The sequence below is a fragment of the Tenrec ecaudatus genome, chromosome 10 (assembly GCF_050624435.1).
Source record: "Tenrec ecaudatus isolate mTenEca1 chromosome 10, mTenEca1.hap1, whole genome shotgun sequence".
Taxonomy (NCBI): domain Eukaryota; kingdom Metazoa; phylum Chordata; class Mammalia; order Afrosoricida; family Tenrecidae; genus Tenrec; species Tenrec ecaudatus.
The window spans coordinates 46,554,875-46,572,807 of NC_134539.1; the positions used below are offsets into that span (position 1 = coordinate 46,554,875).

The 17,933-nt window shown below is 50.3% G+C and overlaps 1 protein-coding gene across 3 annotated transcripts in view; it reads right to left on the reverse strand.

Moving 5' to 3' along the window:
* EPB41L4B (erythrocyte membrane protein band 4.1 like 4B) overlaps positions 1 to 17,933 on the reverse strand; it is a 155,024-nt gene that overhangs the window by 84,588 nt on the left and 52,503 nt on the right. For all 3 annotated transcript variants that reach the window (XM_075559012.1, XM_075559013.1, XM_075559014.1), the window contains exons 3-11: positions 12,685 to 12,727; positions 11,831 to 11,909; positions 10,047 to 10,091; positions 7,759 to 7,811; positions 2,875 to 2,995; positions 1,697 to 1,784; positions 1,457 to 1,545; positions 1,078 to 1,147; positions 824 to 993 (exon numbers count right to left, since the gene is read on the reverse strand). In XM_075559012.1, the coding sequence (XP_075415127.1) occupies positions 824 to 993; positions 1,078 to 1,147; positions 1,457 to 1,545; positions 1,697 to 1,784; positions 2,875 to 2,995; positions 7,759 to 7,811; positions 10,047 to 10,091; positions 11,831 to 11,909; positions 12,685 to 12,727 (758 nt within the window). The remainder of the gene's footprint in view (positions 1 to 823; positions 994 to 1,077; positions 1,148 to 1,456; positions 1,546 to 1,696; positions 1,785 to 2,874; positions 2,996 to 7,758; positions 7,812 to 10,046; positions 10,092 to 11,830; positions 11,910 to 12,684; positions 12,728 to 17,933) is intronic.

Below are 17,933 nucleotides of genomic sequence, written 5' to 3' on the forward strand. Positions count from 1 at the left end.
AGAGGAGCCAGGCTGCTTGGGCGTAAAGCTCACCTCATCCCTTCCTGGCTGTGTGTGGCTTTCGGCACCGGATTCCTTGTGAGGTGGCTTTGAGGATTAGGAGTACGGATATGAGAATCTCTAACACATCCCTGACTCGACACAAAGATGCTACGTTCCATTGCCCCACGGCCTAACGTGCTGGTGGCTGCTAGGCTCGATGTGACTACGAAGCACCCGAACCGTGGCTAACGGGATTGAAGAGTTAGAGCATAACGTGTATTTTACTTGGATGAATGTATATTTAAATGTATCCTTAAATAGCCAAAGGTGGCCACCATGTTGAATGGCTGTTAGCTGTTGTCACGGCAACTCCATGCACACTGTAACAAAGGAAGCCACGCTGGACCATTGTCATCCACACAGTTTCCAGCATGGGCTGATGTTCCGAAGCAGACCGCTACCATGCCTCCGCTTCTGGTCCAGCCTGGCCAAGAAGCTCCAAAGATGCTTATCCGACATCAGGGCAACACACCAGCAACCACTGGCAGACAGATGGTGGCCGTATAGAAGGACTCCGACCCAGGGCCCCCCACAGAAGGCAAGAATCCGACCACTGAGCCACCAACGCTCTGCCTCGTTGGCCAGCATAACACCAGCTACTCAGCAGGCTTTGCTAACTTTGTACCCATGAGGCTACGGAGGTCAAAGGCCTGCAAGGGCCATCTCAGAAGAGAAGGCTGCATGGGGCGTCAAACCCAGATACGAGGGGGCTGCCACAGAAAGAGACCACTCACGGCCCCTCTCAGAAAGAAGCGTCCCACGTCGCGGAGCCGGCACCCACCTGAACCGGAAGCGGGATCCGAGCCTGATGAACTCCGATCGGCTGGACCTGCCGTTCCCCGGCGCCCGCAGCCTGAAGAAGGCGTGGTGCTCAATGGCACACTTCCACAGGTGCTTGCAGGTCCTGGCGCTGTCCAAGCGGAACACAAACGTGTGCTCTTGCTCTCGCCCCTGAGAGGAAGCACAGGCTCTGGGTCGGGCGACTGCAGCATCGCCGGGGAGGCCCGGCCCCGAGCTGGGCGTGGCAAGGCCTACCTGATCGTCGTCCTCCACCACCACGATCGTCAACTTGCTCTTTTTAAGATCCATTTTGGTGATTTTAGGCCTGGTCAGAGAACAAAAAACGTTTTAAAAGGGGCATTCGGTGGCAACACCGTCTATACATTCAACAGCTGATGCCTTTCTACTTTATACAGTTAAGACTTGTATGTTCTTTTAAAATAAAAATCATTCATTCATTTAGATGTGATTACGTAGAGGTTCCTCGGAAATGCTCAGACACGCCCATAGGTACAAGCCTGTGATGCGTTCTTAAATTTGGGGGTGGCAAACATCCCTCAGAAATCATCCATCACATGAAATTCCACCACATATAGGAAAAAGACATTTTTAATATCAGACAAAACTAAATTACCAAAAGAATAAGCCTATTTTGTTAGCTCCTTCAAAGATTAATATGCCTGTCGGCGTCAGTCCAAGAGAATATTCGCAGCCATCTTTTCCCTACAAACAAACGAAGGGACAGTCGGTAGAGGGTTCTGACAGGTGGTCACAGAGCAAAATGCAAAACAGTTTCCTACTTTGTGTGCACATTGGTTCCCCATTTCTTTCCAGTAACACAAAGTGAGATTACTCAGACACACGCAGCTCTTACCCTGACAATGTGCATGTCTACCCCATACATTTCCAGCCACTTCGCTTTGTTCAGATAGGAGAGTTCCGCCTGCGCAGGGCTCTTTCCCCTTCGAGAAACCAAGGGAAGACAATGTCAAGGGCAGCACACACCCCCACATGGTGCTGAAGGGCTCCGCGGGACTATGGGGGCTGTGCCGCAGTTAGAGGGACGAGGGGCATCGTGGGAAGGGAACCCCCACAGGCCTCCAGCAACGTGCTGCTCATGTTGTTGAGGGAGACCACAGAGCAGTGCTTCATCCACACAGGATCAGTGAACACACGAAAGTGTTTTCTTCATGTGGATACACGCATGGAAAGGAGGAACAAAAAGAGCAGGAAGGACACACACAGGATGTTATCAGGGTTCCTTTCTGTGTGCGTGCGTGTGTTTGCAAGCGTGTATGTGTATGTGGTGTATGTGTAGGGGGGATGGAAGGACTAGGTCCACACACTTCCATATTGTTTCCATTTTATTTTAAAAGAGAGAGAGAAAGAGGATGCTCTGAACTGGTCACTTTTCCACTGCAGTGACCGTCATATGGATTCTTCAGAGTGGCCAAGTGAGAGAAGGAAACTGCTCAGCTCTCGAGCTCCAGACATCGAACAGGCAGTGCTGGGGGACGAGGCTGGCAGGCGGAAAGGCTAGTGTGGAGAGGGCGCGTGAAGAGGAAGCGCTGGCCGTGCGGCCGGCCCAGCAGATGGACAGGACTTGGGTGGCGAGGGCCTGGGGATGTGAAGCAAAGAGAGAAATGACCAGCTGGCCTGAGTCTGACTTGGTTCGCCTTTTCTGAAACAGAACTGTGCACATGGACTCACAGAGATGACCCTACATGGGGTGCTATTTCTTAAAGGTGTGCACCAGAGACACTGGTGAGCATGGGCAGGTGTGTGTGCCTCCACACCTGCAGGGGTTGGGGCAGTTGCGATGGCAACCAGCAGTTCTGAGCACTGAGGACCGGGAAGGGGTGTTCTTTCAGAGGGACAAAGGAGCGAGGCCTGGTTCTTCCAGGGTGTCTGTGACGAGAGAGAGGGCGGGTGGGCCGTAGGGAAAACAGGACTGAAGGACAGGACAGCGAGAGCGCTGGGGCTGCGGCGAGCACAGGTGCAAAGGAGCACCTGACAAATACCGGTGGATGAAAAGTAAACAAATGTAGGTACCTGCACTCTTTCCATCTCTGGAAGATATCAAATTCCATGGCTTCGGTCTGATTTGGGATGAACCGAAACTCAGACACAAGCTCCGGGCTGTGTTCTGGAAGCTCACACTCGCCAAGCTCCGCTGCAAGTGTCATAAAAGGGAGAAAAACCAGGAGACATTGAAAGCTTGCCGCTCTGACTACAACCGGGTCCAGAGGCCTTCTGGACCACCCTGAAATCTCAGGCACCCCCTCAGGTATCACTCCCTTCTTCCAGGAAGCCGCTGCTCCGGCTGAGCGGCCGTGCGCACATGCCAAATCCCCCCAGACGCCCTGCAAAGTCCTCTCCGTGGGGCCATACACCGGCAGCTTGGTCATTACTGCTTCCCCCCACCCCCCCACCCTGCTTCTCCTACCCTGCGAGGCGCCCATTACACATTTTCCCCGGGAAGTGGTGGAGCCCTGCATTGGCAATAACTGGCAATGAAGACCTGCCCAGAAGCATCCCCCATGAACAAGGCTCTCTTTAAGTCAGAGCAGCACTTCAGGGCTCGAGGTGCTGGAGGACCAATCAAGGAGTGGATACACACTGAGCGAGGAGGAGGGGGAGCGAGGGGAGGGGGAGCGAGGGGAGGAGGGAGAGCGAGGGGAGGAGGGGGAGCGAGGAGGAGGAGGAGGAGGAGGAGGAGGAGGGAGAGCGAGGGGGGGAGCAAGGGGAGGAGGGGGAGCAAGGGGAGGAGGGGGAGGGAGAAGGAGGGGGAGGGAGGAGAAAGAGGAGGAGAAGGAGGAGGGGGAGGGAGGGGATGGGGGGGAGCGAGAGGAGGAGGGGGAGTAAGGAGGAGGGGGGAAGGGGGGGGAGGAGAGTGCCGCAGGAGCCACTGCAGCAGCTGAGGCAGAACCGAGAGGGAGCCGAGCAGTCACGTGAGCCAAACCAGCACCAAACCCAAACTGTACTGCGTAGCCCTTGCTCCTGCCCAGTGGCCCACAGAAGAGACCCAAAAGGACAGAGAAGAGCTGCCCCCACGGGGTTCGGGGTTCGCAGGGCTGCTATCTGAACCAAACACGGGCTCCTCTTTCTCCCGAGGAGCAGGTGGTAGGCTCACACCTTTTGGTTAGCGGCCGAGCACTTCACCGCAGCACCACCTCCTTAAGAAATCGCCCACCTGATGCTCTGTTCCTCAAACTGTGGTCCACAGACCAACAGCGTCCACACCACCTGGAAGCGTGCCGAGCCTCAGGCCGCAGCCCAGACCTGACAGAACCAGAACTGCCTCTACCAAGGTGGCCAGGAGACTGGCACCCACATTACAGTTGGAGAAAGACGGATCTATAACGGTGATTTTCAAACTTGGGTATGCATCAGTATCACCGGGAGCTTCTCCCTGACCCCTGAACCCCCTCCTACCCAAGTTTGGGATTCCCCAAGTCTGGAGTGAAGCCTGGGTGCCGCGTTTCTAATGTGTGCCCAGGCAATGCTCAAACAGCTGCGACACCCTGCGTAACACGCCAATCCCACCAGCGACCAGGCAGCGCGGTGTACAAGAGAAGATTAAACGTCCCAGACAGGTGACAGCACCAAACTCAGAGGGCCGTGAGAGGCTGGATCAGGCAGTGTCCAGGGCTGAGTGGGCCACCCCCCCCCCCCAAGCCACAGCCGCTTGCTTGCACCTCAGGGTGCAGTCAGAACAGGACTGCACTCCTAAGACCATGCCCCAGTGTGGTCTGGGCCAGGGTGCACAGCTGGGTGGCCCTTGTGAAAAGCCCCAAATGAAGGCTCGTTCTGGAAAAAGAAAAGAGTTCACCCGATGTAGGTATGTGAGGACTGGGCTCCCAAGGTGACGCCATGCCTAACCTCTGTCCAACAGCCACCCTCCAAGGGGCGGGCAGGCTGGCACAGGCCAGTCTGAGTTTAGGCTCTCTTCATGTGAGCCACCCTTCGCCTGCCCCACAGACTAACCAAGGCAGCGGAGGAGGAGGCTGGACGCACGGCACTGCTGATAGCATCATGCGACGGGAGCAAAACGTCAGACAGTGACAAAGCTCTTCTGCCAGGTTCAGACCAGGCCAGGGGCTTGGCGTCCCTTCTCAACGTGGCTGCGTGACAACAGGCCTGAGTGATGCCCGGTACACCGTGTGTGAGAGAGCAGGGCCTGCCTTCCAGGAACCTGCTGGTCTTGGGCTGTTCCCCCCGCTTCCACAACAGGGAGGCTGCAGAGCATGACGGAAAGAGCTCAGACCCAGTAGAGCTTAAACCCAACCTTACCACCGACTGTGTGTGACCCAAGGCAAGTCACCTCAACCTCTCTGGGCCTCTAGTGCCATAGTCGTAACAGACAAGTGTTATGAAGTTCAATCGGGAGCAGGGCTGAGCAAGCGTAAATGTCCTATTCTCCCTCTCCCTCTTCCATTTTCTTCTCTTGATCTTCCTCCATGGCTAGTTTTCAAACATACTATAAATTTAGTTCCCAAAGAGCAGGCTGCGCATCACACAACTCCCAAGGTGCCAATAACGCAAGGCAAGCAGAGCAAGAGGTGTCTTCCCGACCTGAGCCTCGCTGGGGGCACCACCTTTTGAGGTTGACAAGCCGTGCAGGTGGCCTATCAGTCCTTAGAGGCAGAGGCCAGCTGGCTTGGTTATGGCTGAACCGGAAGGCATGCTATACAGCATTACTGAGGGTACATGTGTGGAGTGGGACACGGCGGGGCAGTGTAATGGGAGCTTCCCAGTTGCGTGTCTAAGTCTTTCTGTGTGTATCTAACAAGGGTGTCCTTGAACTACTAGAATTCGTAGTTGCCGTTTGAATGGGCAATTCTCCAAGAAAGGCCCACAGAGAGCTAACCTCGGTCTTGTCTGCCTGTCCTCTCGGGTCAGGCAAATGGTTGTACTAAAGTATGGGGATGCCCGAGGACACGGGGAGGTTGAGGGTACGGCGCCCCTGTGAGGGGGGTGTGGCATTGAAAGCATGGGTGCCTCGACCTGAAATCATTGAGGGCGCCACACAAGCTTACAGCACTGCTCCAGCGACCTCAGGAAGGAACCACTTTCCAGGTGCCTGCTGGGTCTGACACGGACGCTTTTAGTCCATTAAACTGCGGGACCACCAGGCCTGATGGAAGACCTCCCAGTGACTCAGACACCCAAGCGGGGATGAAGGACACTTGATAATTCAGCAACAAAATCTTTACCAGGCTAAAGGCTCGGGCAGAAGTGCAGAGACCAAGGCCACGCCCTCATAGCTGCACAGATGCCTGACACCCCAGGGGCCGCGAGTCTCAGGGAGACATGGATGGGAAGCATTCAGCATTGTAGTTGGTGAGATGGCCACAGATCCCACCTCCCATGACCAACACCTCTACTTTCCCTTCTCTCAAGTCTGTGCAAGTCTATGTGAGTGTGTGTGTGTGTGTGAGTGTGTGTGTGTGAATGTGAGTGAGTGTGTGTGAGTGTGTGTGTGAGTGAGTGAGTGTGTGTGTGGGGGGGCTGTCTCTCCAACGGTATTCATTCAACTCACTGTGTACTTACTGAGCACCAACGACACACCAAGCCCCTATTAGGTCATAAGCATGAAAACGGCAGGTAATGGGCCGTCCTTATGAGTCAACATAGAAATGCATTTCTCAAAAATTCCAAGCATAAAAAACCAAACCACACCTATGTGACTATGATCAGGATTACATTTTGAGGACTCCACTAAGAGTTGGCAGACGGCAGCTCGGGCCGCCTGCGCATGGGGGTCCCGGGTTCCTTCCGTCCCTGGGCTGTGTGCTGTGGTGTGGCCCTGGCATCTGGACAGGACTGAGTGTCGGTTCTGTCGTGTGGAAGACCTCCCCAGACCTACTTTTGAGACTTGGTAAAATGCACACCTTATGAGGGTGTGAATACACAATTATGAACTGTGAATGAAGACTTCCGAATTGCTCACGGAGCAGATTGGTAAGTGCCTGCACAACACGTGTCTGCCTGCCATCCTGCGGAATTCCTTATGTGCCTGCACGCGGGCATGCTCTCTCATCACCACTACAAACTTCAGCAAGGCTTCCTCGCACAGGTTTAAAGAAAATCCTCCGAGATGTCATTTAGCGGGAACCGCCAACGTTGACACCACCACCGGCAAACCCTAACGCCCTCTCCACCCACATGCTGAGGGTCCCTCCAGGCCTGATCTGACCTCTCTGCAGGAGAAAGACACAGCTCTCCAAGCGACTGCTGATCCTTCCCAGGCTCCAGGCCCAAACAGGCTCCCTCTTCCCCTTGAACCTACTCTCCCAAGCATTGGCTGTTGCCGCCACCCACTCCTGGTGAGTCGTTCCAGATTCCTCTCTCAAAATCTAAGTTCTCCTCCCTTGACTTCCAATAGTTTGCTTTCTTTCTGAATTCCTGCACCTCCTGCCCAAGCCCAGCCTCACCCCTTCCCTATTCCTGTCACATTTCCCAGTCTGAGTCCTGCTCCATTCCCTCCTCTCCGTCACAGGCAGCGTGAATGTTCTCAAATGCATCTTTGAACAGGCGGGCCTTCCCCTGAGAGTTTTCTAAGGCACCCACTTGCTAGCAGGTGATTAATGCTCTTTAGATGGTGTCCAAGGTCACCTACCTCCCTGGCTTCTTGAACTGAACTTCTCCTGCCAACAGCGCTAAGCTGCTGGTGCCCCTCTGCCCTTTCTTTCTGTTGTGCGCCTCGATGCCTTTGTTCATTTTAAGCTACTCGTTCCACCATGAGTCTTGCTCTCTTCCATGCCTCCCTGTACATCTCTACTCCTACAGTCCTCCCCCCTGGAAAAAGAGATAGCATCATACTCAATGATGTCCCTGAAGGAAAGCTTAATGCCGACTGCACTGTAGACACCCATTTGTAGAAATGAAAAGCAATAACATCAACACCCTAATTACTACTAAGGAATAATGTACCTTGTAGACAGAGAGCAGCTAATTCCACAGCTGTTTCATATGGACATTTCAATCTTGGGAGAGAAAAGAAAAAAAATTAAATCTCAATATGTACTTAAGTAACATACAGATTTTCATTAAAATCATTTTGTAAAAGGCGGCAGTGCTTTGATGAAATTTGTTCATCTGTGCGGTTGGTCTTTTTGCTGTCCATAGCAAAGAAGGTCCGGAATCTGACTGAAACGACACCTGTCCCAAAGCTAGACCTCACCAAGTGTCAAAATAACCCGACGCAGGTCAAGTCACTATCAAACTTTCAATTTTACTGACTTGGCAAGACTGGGGAGTTTGGGAAACAGAACGAAAAGCCCGCTCCTTTGTCATATATTATTATTTTAAATGAACGCATTGCAGCGTTTGCAATGAAAGCTGAGCATGATTGGTGAGGTTTGACACAATGTGCCTAGTGACGCTGGCCGCCAGGGTGTTCCTCAGCTCCATGTCCGGTCATCTGGTTCCCTGCCCTGCGACCCTCTCGCCTTTGCTTCGGAATGAGTGCTGCCCAAAGGGTCTCGTGCGTTTTTAAAAATGAGGGTTTTGTTTTTAAAGCAGCAAAAAATCACTAATGATACTGCTTATCTTATGAGCCAATCTGTTTATTTCGCTAAAAGATGGCCTCAGTGAACCAATGGGGCTCAAGACTGAAAGAGTGTTATTAAGTCTGCAAGCTCAGGGAGTCCGTTAGCCTCGACTGGGCAGCAGGTCTAGACTCTCAAGGTGCTGTATTGTTTTTAAACTCATTTCTAATTATTTTATCTTGTTAGGGTACAAGTGCTTCTCCGGGGTGCCTTGGAACAAAGTCATCATGTGAAAAAGAAATACACAGGTGACACGGTTAGCACTTCCGGGACAGCGGGGTACACTCAAGCCTTCTAACAGTGAAACTGAGGCACTGCCTTGTGGGGGTGGGGTGGGGTGGGGCATTTCCACACACCGGTGAATTCATTACTACTCACTGTAATCCAGGTAGAAAAATAAGAATGGCATGCACTGGCATGGCACGTCATAGTTTTCCCGACCTTTCCCCTGAATATTATCCAGGTTGGTCAATGCTTCTGAGTCGGTCAACCCCAAGCTTAGGTGTTGCCAGGGCACCTGTCTCTCTTTTGCAGGTGAGGATCCAAGTGTTATGGTGTCAGGCCCCAAGTCATCCAGCTGGCAGGAGGCAGTGCTGGGCTGGAACCCCATTCCGTTCCGCAAACCGGGCTGGAGTGCATGTAAGTTGTAAAGTACTGTACAAATGCCGGGTGTTGCCATTATTATTTTTCCAACTGGAAGGCAATTCCTCAAGTTGAGAGGCCTTTGGTATGAAGAGCGCAGGATGAAGAGAGAAACACACAGGCAGACACATGCCAAACACACGCACCAACCAATGATCTCTACTGCATGGCTGCAGAAGGCCAATGTATACACTGTACAATCTACTTGTTTCACAGGGACAGTGCACTGAAATTTTTATGGCTTGGTCTACTGAGAGCCTGCAGATTCTGCAATTACATTTTAAATTTCCTTCCAGTGATATTAAAAATAAGATGCACGCCTGCATTCTTGGCGACAGCAGGTATGGATCATTTAGACTCAATATGCCCCTGGTTTTTCACGAGACAGGAAATTTTCACTACATATGTGGAAAAATGACACAATCGTAAACTCTATGGCTGCTGACATCTCCTAGCTTTAAAGCAAATTAATCTGGCTTGTGGAACCAACCAGCTCAGTGCCAATTGTCCTCATGCCCAGCAATCACTAGATTCTGGAGCCAGAGACCTAGCATTTGAAAACCATCTTTAAGAGGGAACAGGAAATACGAGGAGTGGCTCAACCTCTTTCTATCAGAATCAGAGCATAGCCTCTATGTAGCACTTAATGCACGCGGTGATGAATGAGACTTTGTGTCGTTCCAAAGACTTGTAAGTGTATACATATTAATACGTATCTTGCTTGCAAATAACAATAAAAGCCATTATGAATGGGGCAGTGATGTGACTGAGGAGAGCCTGATCCCCAAATGCCCACCACTGAAGATATCAAATGTTCTTGGAAATGCTTCAAGCCACAGAGTAATCATTTAAAACGGGTTAACGGTGACAGTGATACAAGTATTAGACTCACTTTACAATGCGTGGTGCATTTTTTCTTTTTAATTTTGAAAAGGGAACAACAAGGGTAAGCGAGTGGAAACAGTTGAATTATTTTGAAATATACACTGAGCTACCCTGGATTGAGAGTTAGAACAAAAACATACTTACTTTCCTGAAAGAATGTCATGCCTGAGTTGTAAAACAAACAGGTACCTGACAAACATATACAAAAGTCAATAGAGGGTAACTCTTGCCCAGCCGCTCGCTGCCAATCCCCAAGCTTGCCCTCCCACCCGCAGCCCCCAACACAGCCCAGGGCTCTGCATTGTGAAAAGGGCGTCCGACTCAAATGAGGCCTTTGGTGGAAGCATCTCCCCCTGCGGCTGCAGGAAGGCATCCCAGACCCCAGCTGGGAAGGTGAGGGCATGTATGGAATTTGCAAGATACTTGTATGAGCATGGAACACTGCACAGCCCCACCCCCACCCCTGGGAGGCTCGAGAAGAGAACCAGGCAGGACACACAGACTTGGCACACAGGCACGCGCAGACCCGGCTCTCCAGCAGCTCCGCCAGCCGATTCCACAAAGGCTGCAGCCCACTCCAGCTCGCCACCGGGAGGCTATTTGCCTGCTGCAGCATAACTGCAGTCTGTTTTAAAACTCCCAAACAAGCATGCTGCAGACACACATGAAACAACAAAACGACTCTGGGAACCGGACAGCAATCAGTTACAGGGACAAGGAAAGGGCAGATGATGCGAGTCGGTTTCACGGAGGTAAAAAATAAATGTCGTGGCTTCCATAAGTGATTTTTTTTCTACCAGCAGGATGTGGGCATCAGAACCACTTGCCCTGCTTTGTAAATATTGAGGCTACCCACAGAGCGCTCCCCTCCACATGTAAGGAATCAGAATCTCACATGTGAGAGAGGTCCTCAGGTGTCTGCACTGCTCAAGAGCTCCCCAGGTGCTCTGCTGCACACAACCCTGGGTAAGGACCACTCACTGGCTTTGATGACAATCACGAGCAGCCTAAAGGACTCTGAAGAGGTACACTAGCTAATTTCATTTGTTTGAACACCAAAACCAATAGCAGACTACCATTCTCTGTGGACTGAATCACGGAGAATACTGGTGACCCAGAAATAAGAGGAGGGAGCAGCTGAAAGATCTACCATATTGTAGAATGTTCCTGATTCCCAACAGGTGCTTTATCACACTACTGAGCTGAGCTTCTGCAATTCGGGGTACCATATTATTGGTGTACACATATCAGGAGGACACGATTCTGATTCGCCCTGAGCACTCAGATTCTACCAGAAAGGCTAGCCACTGCAGGCTAGCAGAACTGAGGCAGCTGTAATAAATTATATTTTACACATTCATCTCCATGCTCGTGGCCATCACCGTGGGCCGGCCAGCCGCTTTTGCTGTTTCTGAAGTACAGAGGCGGGCGGATGTGAAAGGCAATTCAGCCGGGCAGGAAGCTCGCCCGGAGGGGAAAGAAACCAGCGCTAGTCTAACCACTGTGCTGCCACGAACACAGTTATTGTAAACAGGGGCCTGCCAACAAGGGAATACTTCTTTTTCCATCGCTCAGAAAAGTCAGATGGCAATTCTGGACACGGGGGGAGAGCCACTCTGGCAGCGGCTACCTGCCCCTTTTCGTAGCCGAGACAAGAAAACGAAAGAGTGCCCCAGAAGGAGCAGCCCGAAGCCCAAGAAAACAGAAGATATGGAAAGAAATCTTATGGTTTCTACTCACTAGGAAACAGAGGTCAAATCAAGCTGGGGGTTGTCAGCAGAGTACAGACGCGCACGAAGTGAGCATTTACTTGTGAACAAGTGCAAAGGCAGCAGGTGGAAGGGGAAGCAATCCCACAAGCTAGAAGACCCGTACTTTGTAAGGAGACCCAGGCTGTTGGTGGGGTCTTCTTCTGCAGCGTGTCCTACCTTGTAAACTCTTCCCGAAGGTTGTTCGGTTCTGAAGAATAGTATTTAACTCGAAAGTGCAAAGCATAAGCGGGTCCGACTAAACGTGTGGAGATGGAAGGTTGACGATGGTGTTTTTAATCCCCCGGTTTTGAAGATCACAGGATGGACAAAAGGAAAAACATGTTAAACTGACCAGGCATTCCCTGCTGTATTGGGAGTGTGCAAAAGCTAACACGTTATCGAGGCTTGGGGAGCACTCGGTTACACAGTCAACAGCTAGAACCTCCCCGCTGCTCTGAGGGGGGAGGAGGCGGTCCGCTCCCCAGAGATTTAAAGACCTGGAAACCCTAGAAAGCCGTGCACCTCCGCATGAGAGGGCCACTAAGCTGAACCGGATTCAGGGCAGCAGTAGATGTATACGAACATACTTACACATACATACATGTGTACAAAGTACACATAAGGGTGCATATGCCTACACCTATCATCCATCTGTCTATCTTTAAGGATATGATACAGTGCAGTCCGTGATGTCTCTGCACTACCATCTCTCAACTGTACTTTGTAACTCATTGGAAAGGGACTAGGTGTAAAACTGTGCTTCTCAATAGTATAGCAATTAGTTCTCATTGGCAAGGCCATCTGATTTCAAATGAGAGCATACTCTCTTTTTCAGTATCTACAAAAAACTCTTATTCAAATTTTAAATGCCAACTTTTGGCTAGCCTTAGATTAATAACCATCCAATTAAAATGGGATCTATTTTAAAACGCTTCCAGGTTCTAATGGAAACATAACACCTCAAAACATTGGCAAAGGATTTACGAACAGAGAAGAGAAATAAATGAGTAGGCTTAATGCCTCTTACTTACTTTTCATCTGCTTTTTGATGGGTTTGGAATGATCCAGCCAGTGCTGCAAGAAGGAAAATGCTTCTTTAGGACAATGCCTCGACCAGGCCACGTGGCCCTTACGGCCATCAGGGATGGGACCACGCCCCCCGCACTTACCTCGGGGAATCTGCCACCTCCTCAGGATGGCAGGGAGAATTCTGAGTTCATTCACAAGAATTCAGTTTTCTCTGGGTAAACAGTCCACCATAACTCTAAGATTTTCAATAGGGAACCCTAAAATAATTTATACTCCTTTAACCACTGTACAATATGGCAGATAAAATTAATCACACTGAATTATACATGTGAAAAAGATTAGAATGGAAATGTTGTATATGTTTTGCTGTATACCAGGGAGCTTTGGAAAGTTCATGGAAAAATGAACTGATCATGAAAATTTTCCATGGATTTTTGGAAGCCCCGCTCATATATTTTTTACCAGAATGAGAAAGAGAAAAAGAAATGAAAAAAACCAACCAAACCCGTAACTGAATGATCTGTAAAGTCCTTAAGGGTCAGGATTCTCCTCCTGGCTTTCCCAAGTCCCAAACATCCCCAGGAGCCCCACGCCCGCATTAACCTAGCTCAGAGAATACGCCATGCTTCGGAATCTTCTGTTGCCCTAAGAGATCATCATAAAACCCAAACTCCTGGTCTCTCTAAACTTGGGCCAAGAAACCCACCTACACCTCAGCTGGAAAGATGACAGTGCAGGCAGCAAGGATGTGCCAGAGATATGTGTGATCTGGTCCCTGAGGACGCTGTAAGGCTTCCTGTGCTCACTGGCGCCTGGCGGTGCAGTGGCTACCTGTTAGGCTGCTAACTGTAAGGGCAGCAGTTCGAGAACAGGAGAAGCAGATGGCTTTCTAATCCTGTAGCGAGTCACAGTCTAAGACACCCACCATGGCTTTCCTACCTATCTTCTTGGGCAGCTGTGGGTCAGAACTGACTCGATGGTAGTTGAGTTTGGAGTTTGGGGAGTGTTTACTAGAGAGAGGCCCTAGTGGTAGAGTGGGTTGTGCACTGGGCTGCTAACCACAAGGTCAAGTTCAAATTCATCAGCTTCTTCACAGGAGAAGGACGAAACTCTCTACTTCTGTAGAGTGAACAGTCCAGGAAACCCACAGGGCAGATCCACCCGTGCTGTGGGCTTGCTATGAGTCAGGATCCACTCAACGGCGGTGCGTTTGACCAGTACCCCGAAGAAGTCCTCCAGCTGTGTCCATTCAAGGCTATTCCAGAACCACTGGCCTCGCATAAACGTTCTCTATCTCATCAACGTTGTTCTGCCGCAGTCTCGATGACCACAGCAGTCTAACTCATATGGGAAACTATATCCAGAGCCCCAAAGCGGAACCGTTTATGAACCTGAAGGTTGGCAGTTTGAACCCACCGAACAGTGAGTATGGAGGGTGGGGTAGGAATTCTTGGTGGTCTGCTTGCATTAAAATACAGTCGAGAAAGCCTATGGGGAAGGTCTACTCTGTAATGCTTGCGGTTGTCACGCATGGGAAATGACTTCATGACAACACCACCAGGGCCCTGTACAACCTGGTTAGCAGAAGGCTGTGGATGACAGCGGAAGCCCCAAGTCTATTTGCAGGGTCCCTCCCTGGATTAAGCCTGCCCAGTGAGGCCCCTCTAACTACAGTTGAAGAACGTGAACAGGCTTGCTGTCTGACAGAGAACACTGTAAAGTTGATTACGGCTGATGTAATTAGATGAAAATGTAGTACCTTAACATTTGAGCTCCGCTTTGACCCATTCTGAACTGGTGTGTAATATTTTGTATTCTTTTTGATTGAGGTTTTTCAATGTTTTCTCTAGTCATTGTTGCTGGTGTTTTTTGTGCTTATTTGTTATCTTCCTGTTCGTGCTTTGTATGATGTTCTGTAGACGAATTCCAGGGTAGGCAGGTCTATAGAGACAAGAACTAGACTGATAATTGCCTGGAGGCATGGCAGGGGGGATGGGGGGAAACAGGGAGCTAACAACAACGAGAAGATGTTCTGCAATTCATTGTGGTGAGGACTGAATGATTACATTGTAAGATCTGTGGAGTATATGCCAACAAAACTAGGTATTCAAAAACAACGGCCTGTACAGATGTACAGCCAGTGGTTAACTAATTAGTTCATCAGTCCATCTCTAAGAAGTCTGCGCCACTCAATATTCAACCGGATGCCCATTCGGCACCCGCCGTCTTGGTCCCTCGACTTTATAGTCAGCTAACCTGTCTCTCTGCACCTGAATGGCATCAATTAAGACAGCCCGGTACCATCCAGAGCCCAGGATATCTAGAATCTCAACATCTTGAATCTGCATCAGCCCCAAAGCAGCGGTTTCTATGTGCTCTCGGTGAAGGGTCTTTGCCAAAACACAGGCTGCCAGGAGTGGGCATCAGTACCACGGTGGCAATGGCTTTGGTTTGGTTTTGAAATGTTGTGAGCATTTAAAAGGCCCTAGAGGGTGAGGACGTAACAACTGCTGTTTCCTGGGCCAGGAAACATATTGCTATAGTCTATACAGTCTTGCAAAATAGATGTTAACTACAGTCTCCTTCATGAAGCCAACGGCCTTCCCCATGGCTCGGTGATAGCTTGATACGTGCTAGAACACTCCCGTGAGGACAGGAGAGGGCAACGCAGCCAGGTGGGTTTCTCACTAGCTATTCAGCACCAAAACCCAACCTGCTGACTGTCAGTACACCTGCAGCAGCAATCTGGGCTCGGCACATCCTCAATGCGGGAGGGCATGAGTAAGTTAGTGCCGTGCACCCTACAGCTAACAAAGCACCGGTTGTGACGGTGGGGGTGGGGGGTGAGATTAGGGAACCACAAAAGCAAGTAACAGGTGAATCATCACAAAGGGAGCCCCGAGCAGTGCTCGGGAGAAGGTGAGGTTTTGTCTTCCCCACGTGAGAGCAGCCTGCAGACCCCGCAGCGGCGGGTCTATCTGAAAGGCTCATGTGCACGACGCCTAGCTCACTCTAATAGCTTTGAATTAGAAATGACCTAAATATCCAGCAACAAAGGATTTAAAAAATGGCTCCAGAGTACAATGAACTACTACTCAGCCTTTAAAATGGACACAGGCCTACAGATGTACTGATGTGGCGAGAGAGGCAAGACACAGGGTCACACACGCCCACAGCGAGGGAGGTGCCTATCAAACGATCACTTCCTATCGAGTTAGGGAGATGTATATACAACGCTTATTTTCGCTCGAGGTATGTCCATAAGGGATTTATTTTTCAATTTTAGAACATTTGTAATGGCTAAATCACTTTAAAAAATCATTTTATTAGGGGTTCATACAACTCTTATCGCAATCCATACATACATCAATCGTGTCAAGCACATTTGTATATTCATTGCCCTCATCATTCTCAAAATATTTGCTCTCTACCTAAGCCCCTGGCATCAGCCCATTTTTCCCCTCCCTCTCCGCTCTCCCCTCCCCCATGGACCCTTGATAACTTATAAATTATTATTTTGTCTCCCTTCACCCACTTTTCTGTCGTCCATCCCCCAGGGAAGAGGTCACATGTAGATCCTTGTAATCGGTTCCACCTTTCCAACCCGCCCTCCCTCCATCCTCCTGGTATCACCACTCTCACCACTGATCCTGAAAGGATCATCCACCCTGGATTCCCTGTTTCCAGTTCCCATCTATACCAGTGTAAATCCTCTGGTCTAGCCAGATTTGTAAGGTATAATTGGGATTATGATAGTGGAGTGGGGAGGAAGCATTTAGGAACTAGAGGAAAGTTGTATGTTTCATCGTGGCTACAAGGTACCCTGACTGGCTTGTCTCCTCCCCGAGACCCTTCTTCTGTAAGGGGGTGTCTGGTGGCCTACAAATGGGCTTTGGGTTTCCACTACGCACTCCCCACCTCATTCACTATGATATGATTTTTTGTTCTGATGATGCCTGATACCTGTTCCCTTCAACACCTCATGATCACACAGGCTGATATGCTTATCCATATGGGCTTTGTTGCTTTTGAGCTAGATGGCCGCTTGTTTACCTTCAAGCTTTTAAGACCCTAGATGCTCTATCTTTTAATACCTGGGAACCATCAGCTTTCTTCACCACATTTGCTTATGCACCCGTTTTGTCTTCAGCGAATTTTGTCGGGAAGGTGAGCATCATGATGCCAATTTAATAGAAGTATTCTTGCATTGAGGGAGTACTTGAGTGGAGGTCCAATGTCCAGAAGGGATTTTTTTAGAGTTCTTTTCTGGATGGCGGGGCTCTGAATGTCATCTGTGCTTTTCTTTCTGTGACATTCCTTTTTCTGTGTTGTTATGCCTTTCATTTGACTAAGACAGTCTGGTCACGGAGGTGGCCTGGGTTGTCATTTCCATATTCATTACTCCTCTCTGGGAGTTGTGTGGATCAGCCTGACTCATTGGAATTTGATGTGACTTCAGCTCCCAACCCAGCTGAGAACCTCTGGAGGGCTCTGTGGGTGGCCCAAAAGACATGCTCACTGACTAGCCAGAAGGCTCCTGGCTGCAGTTCACTCAGTGGCATCTCAGAAGACAGGTCTGACAATCGCTTCCCAAAGAATTGGCCAATTGTGGGGTCCTCACGATTCAGGATCGCTTGAGGGCAATGGCTCCCCGCAAGCCACACGTGGTAGCCCCTGGGGGAGGGCAGCCACAGCCTTGGTATGTGGTTAGAGGCTATCCCGGTGAATTCAGCCCTGTGGACAGCAGAAGGCAGCGCAGCCCGATCCTCTGCCAGCCTCACCATGGTTATGTCTGAGCCCATCAGAGACCAGGGTCAGTCCATCGCACTGAGGAGCTTCCACTTTACCAAGCATGGCGTCCCTTCCCGGGGGCTGGCCTCTGCGGACAGCACGTCCAAAGGACATGAGATGAGGTCCACCATCTTCGCTTCCAAGGAGCTTTCTGGCTATACTTCTTCCAACGCCATTTTTTTGCTCTCGCGGGAATCCCTAGTACTTTCACTATTTTCCACATCCTGATTCAAATGCCTCGATTCTCCCGCGATTTTCACTATTCATGGCCTAACTTTCACATGCACATGAGATGATTGAAAATACGACGGGGCTCGGGTTAGGTCCACTTTGCTCCTCACAGTGGCCTCTTTGGAATGCATCTTTTCATTTCTTGACTGCTTCTTCCATTGGGCAGTGATTGCGGAGCCAAGCAAGACGAAATCCTTGACAACGTCAACCTTTTTCTCCATTTATCATG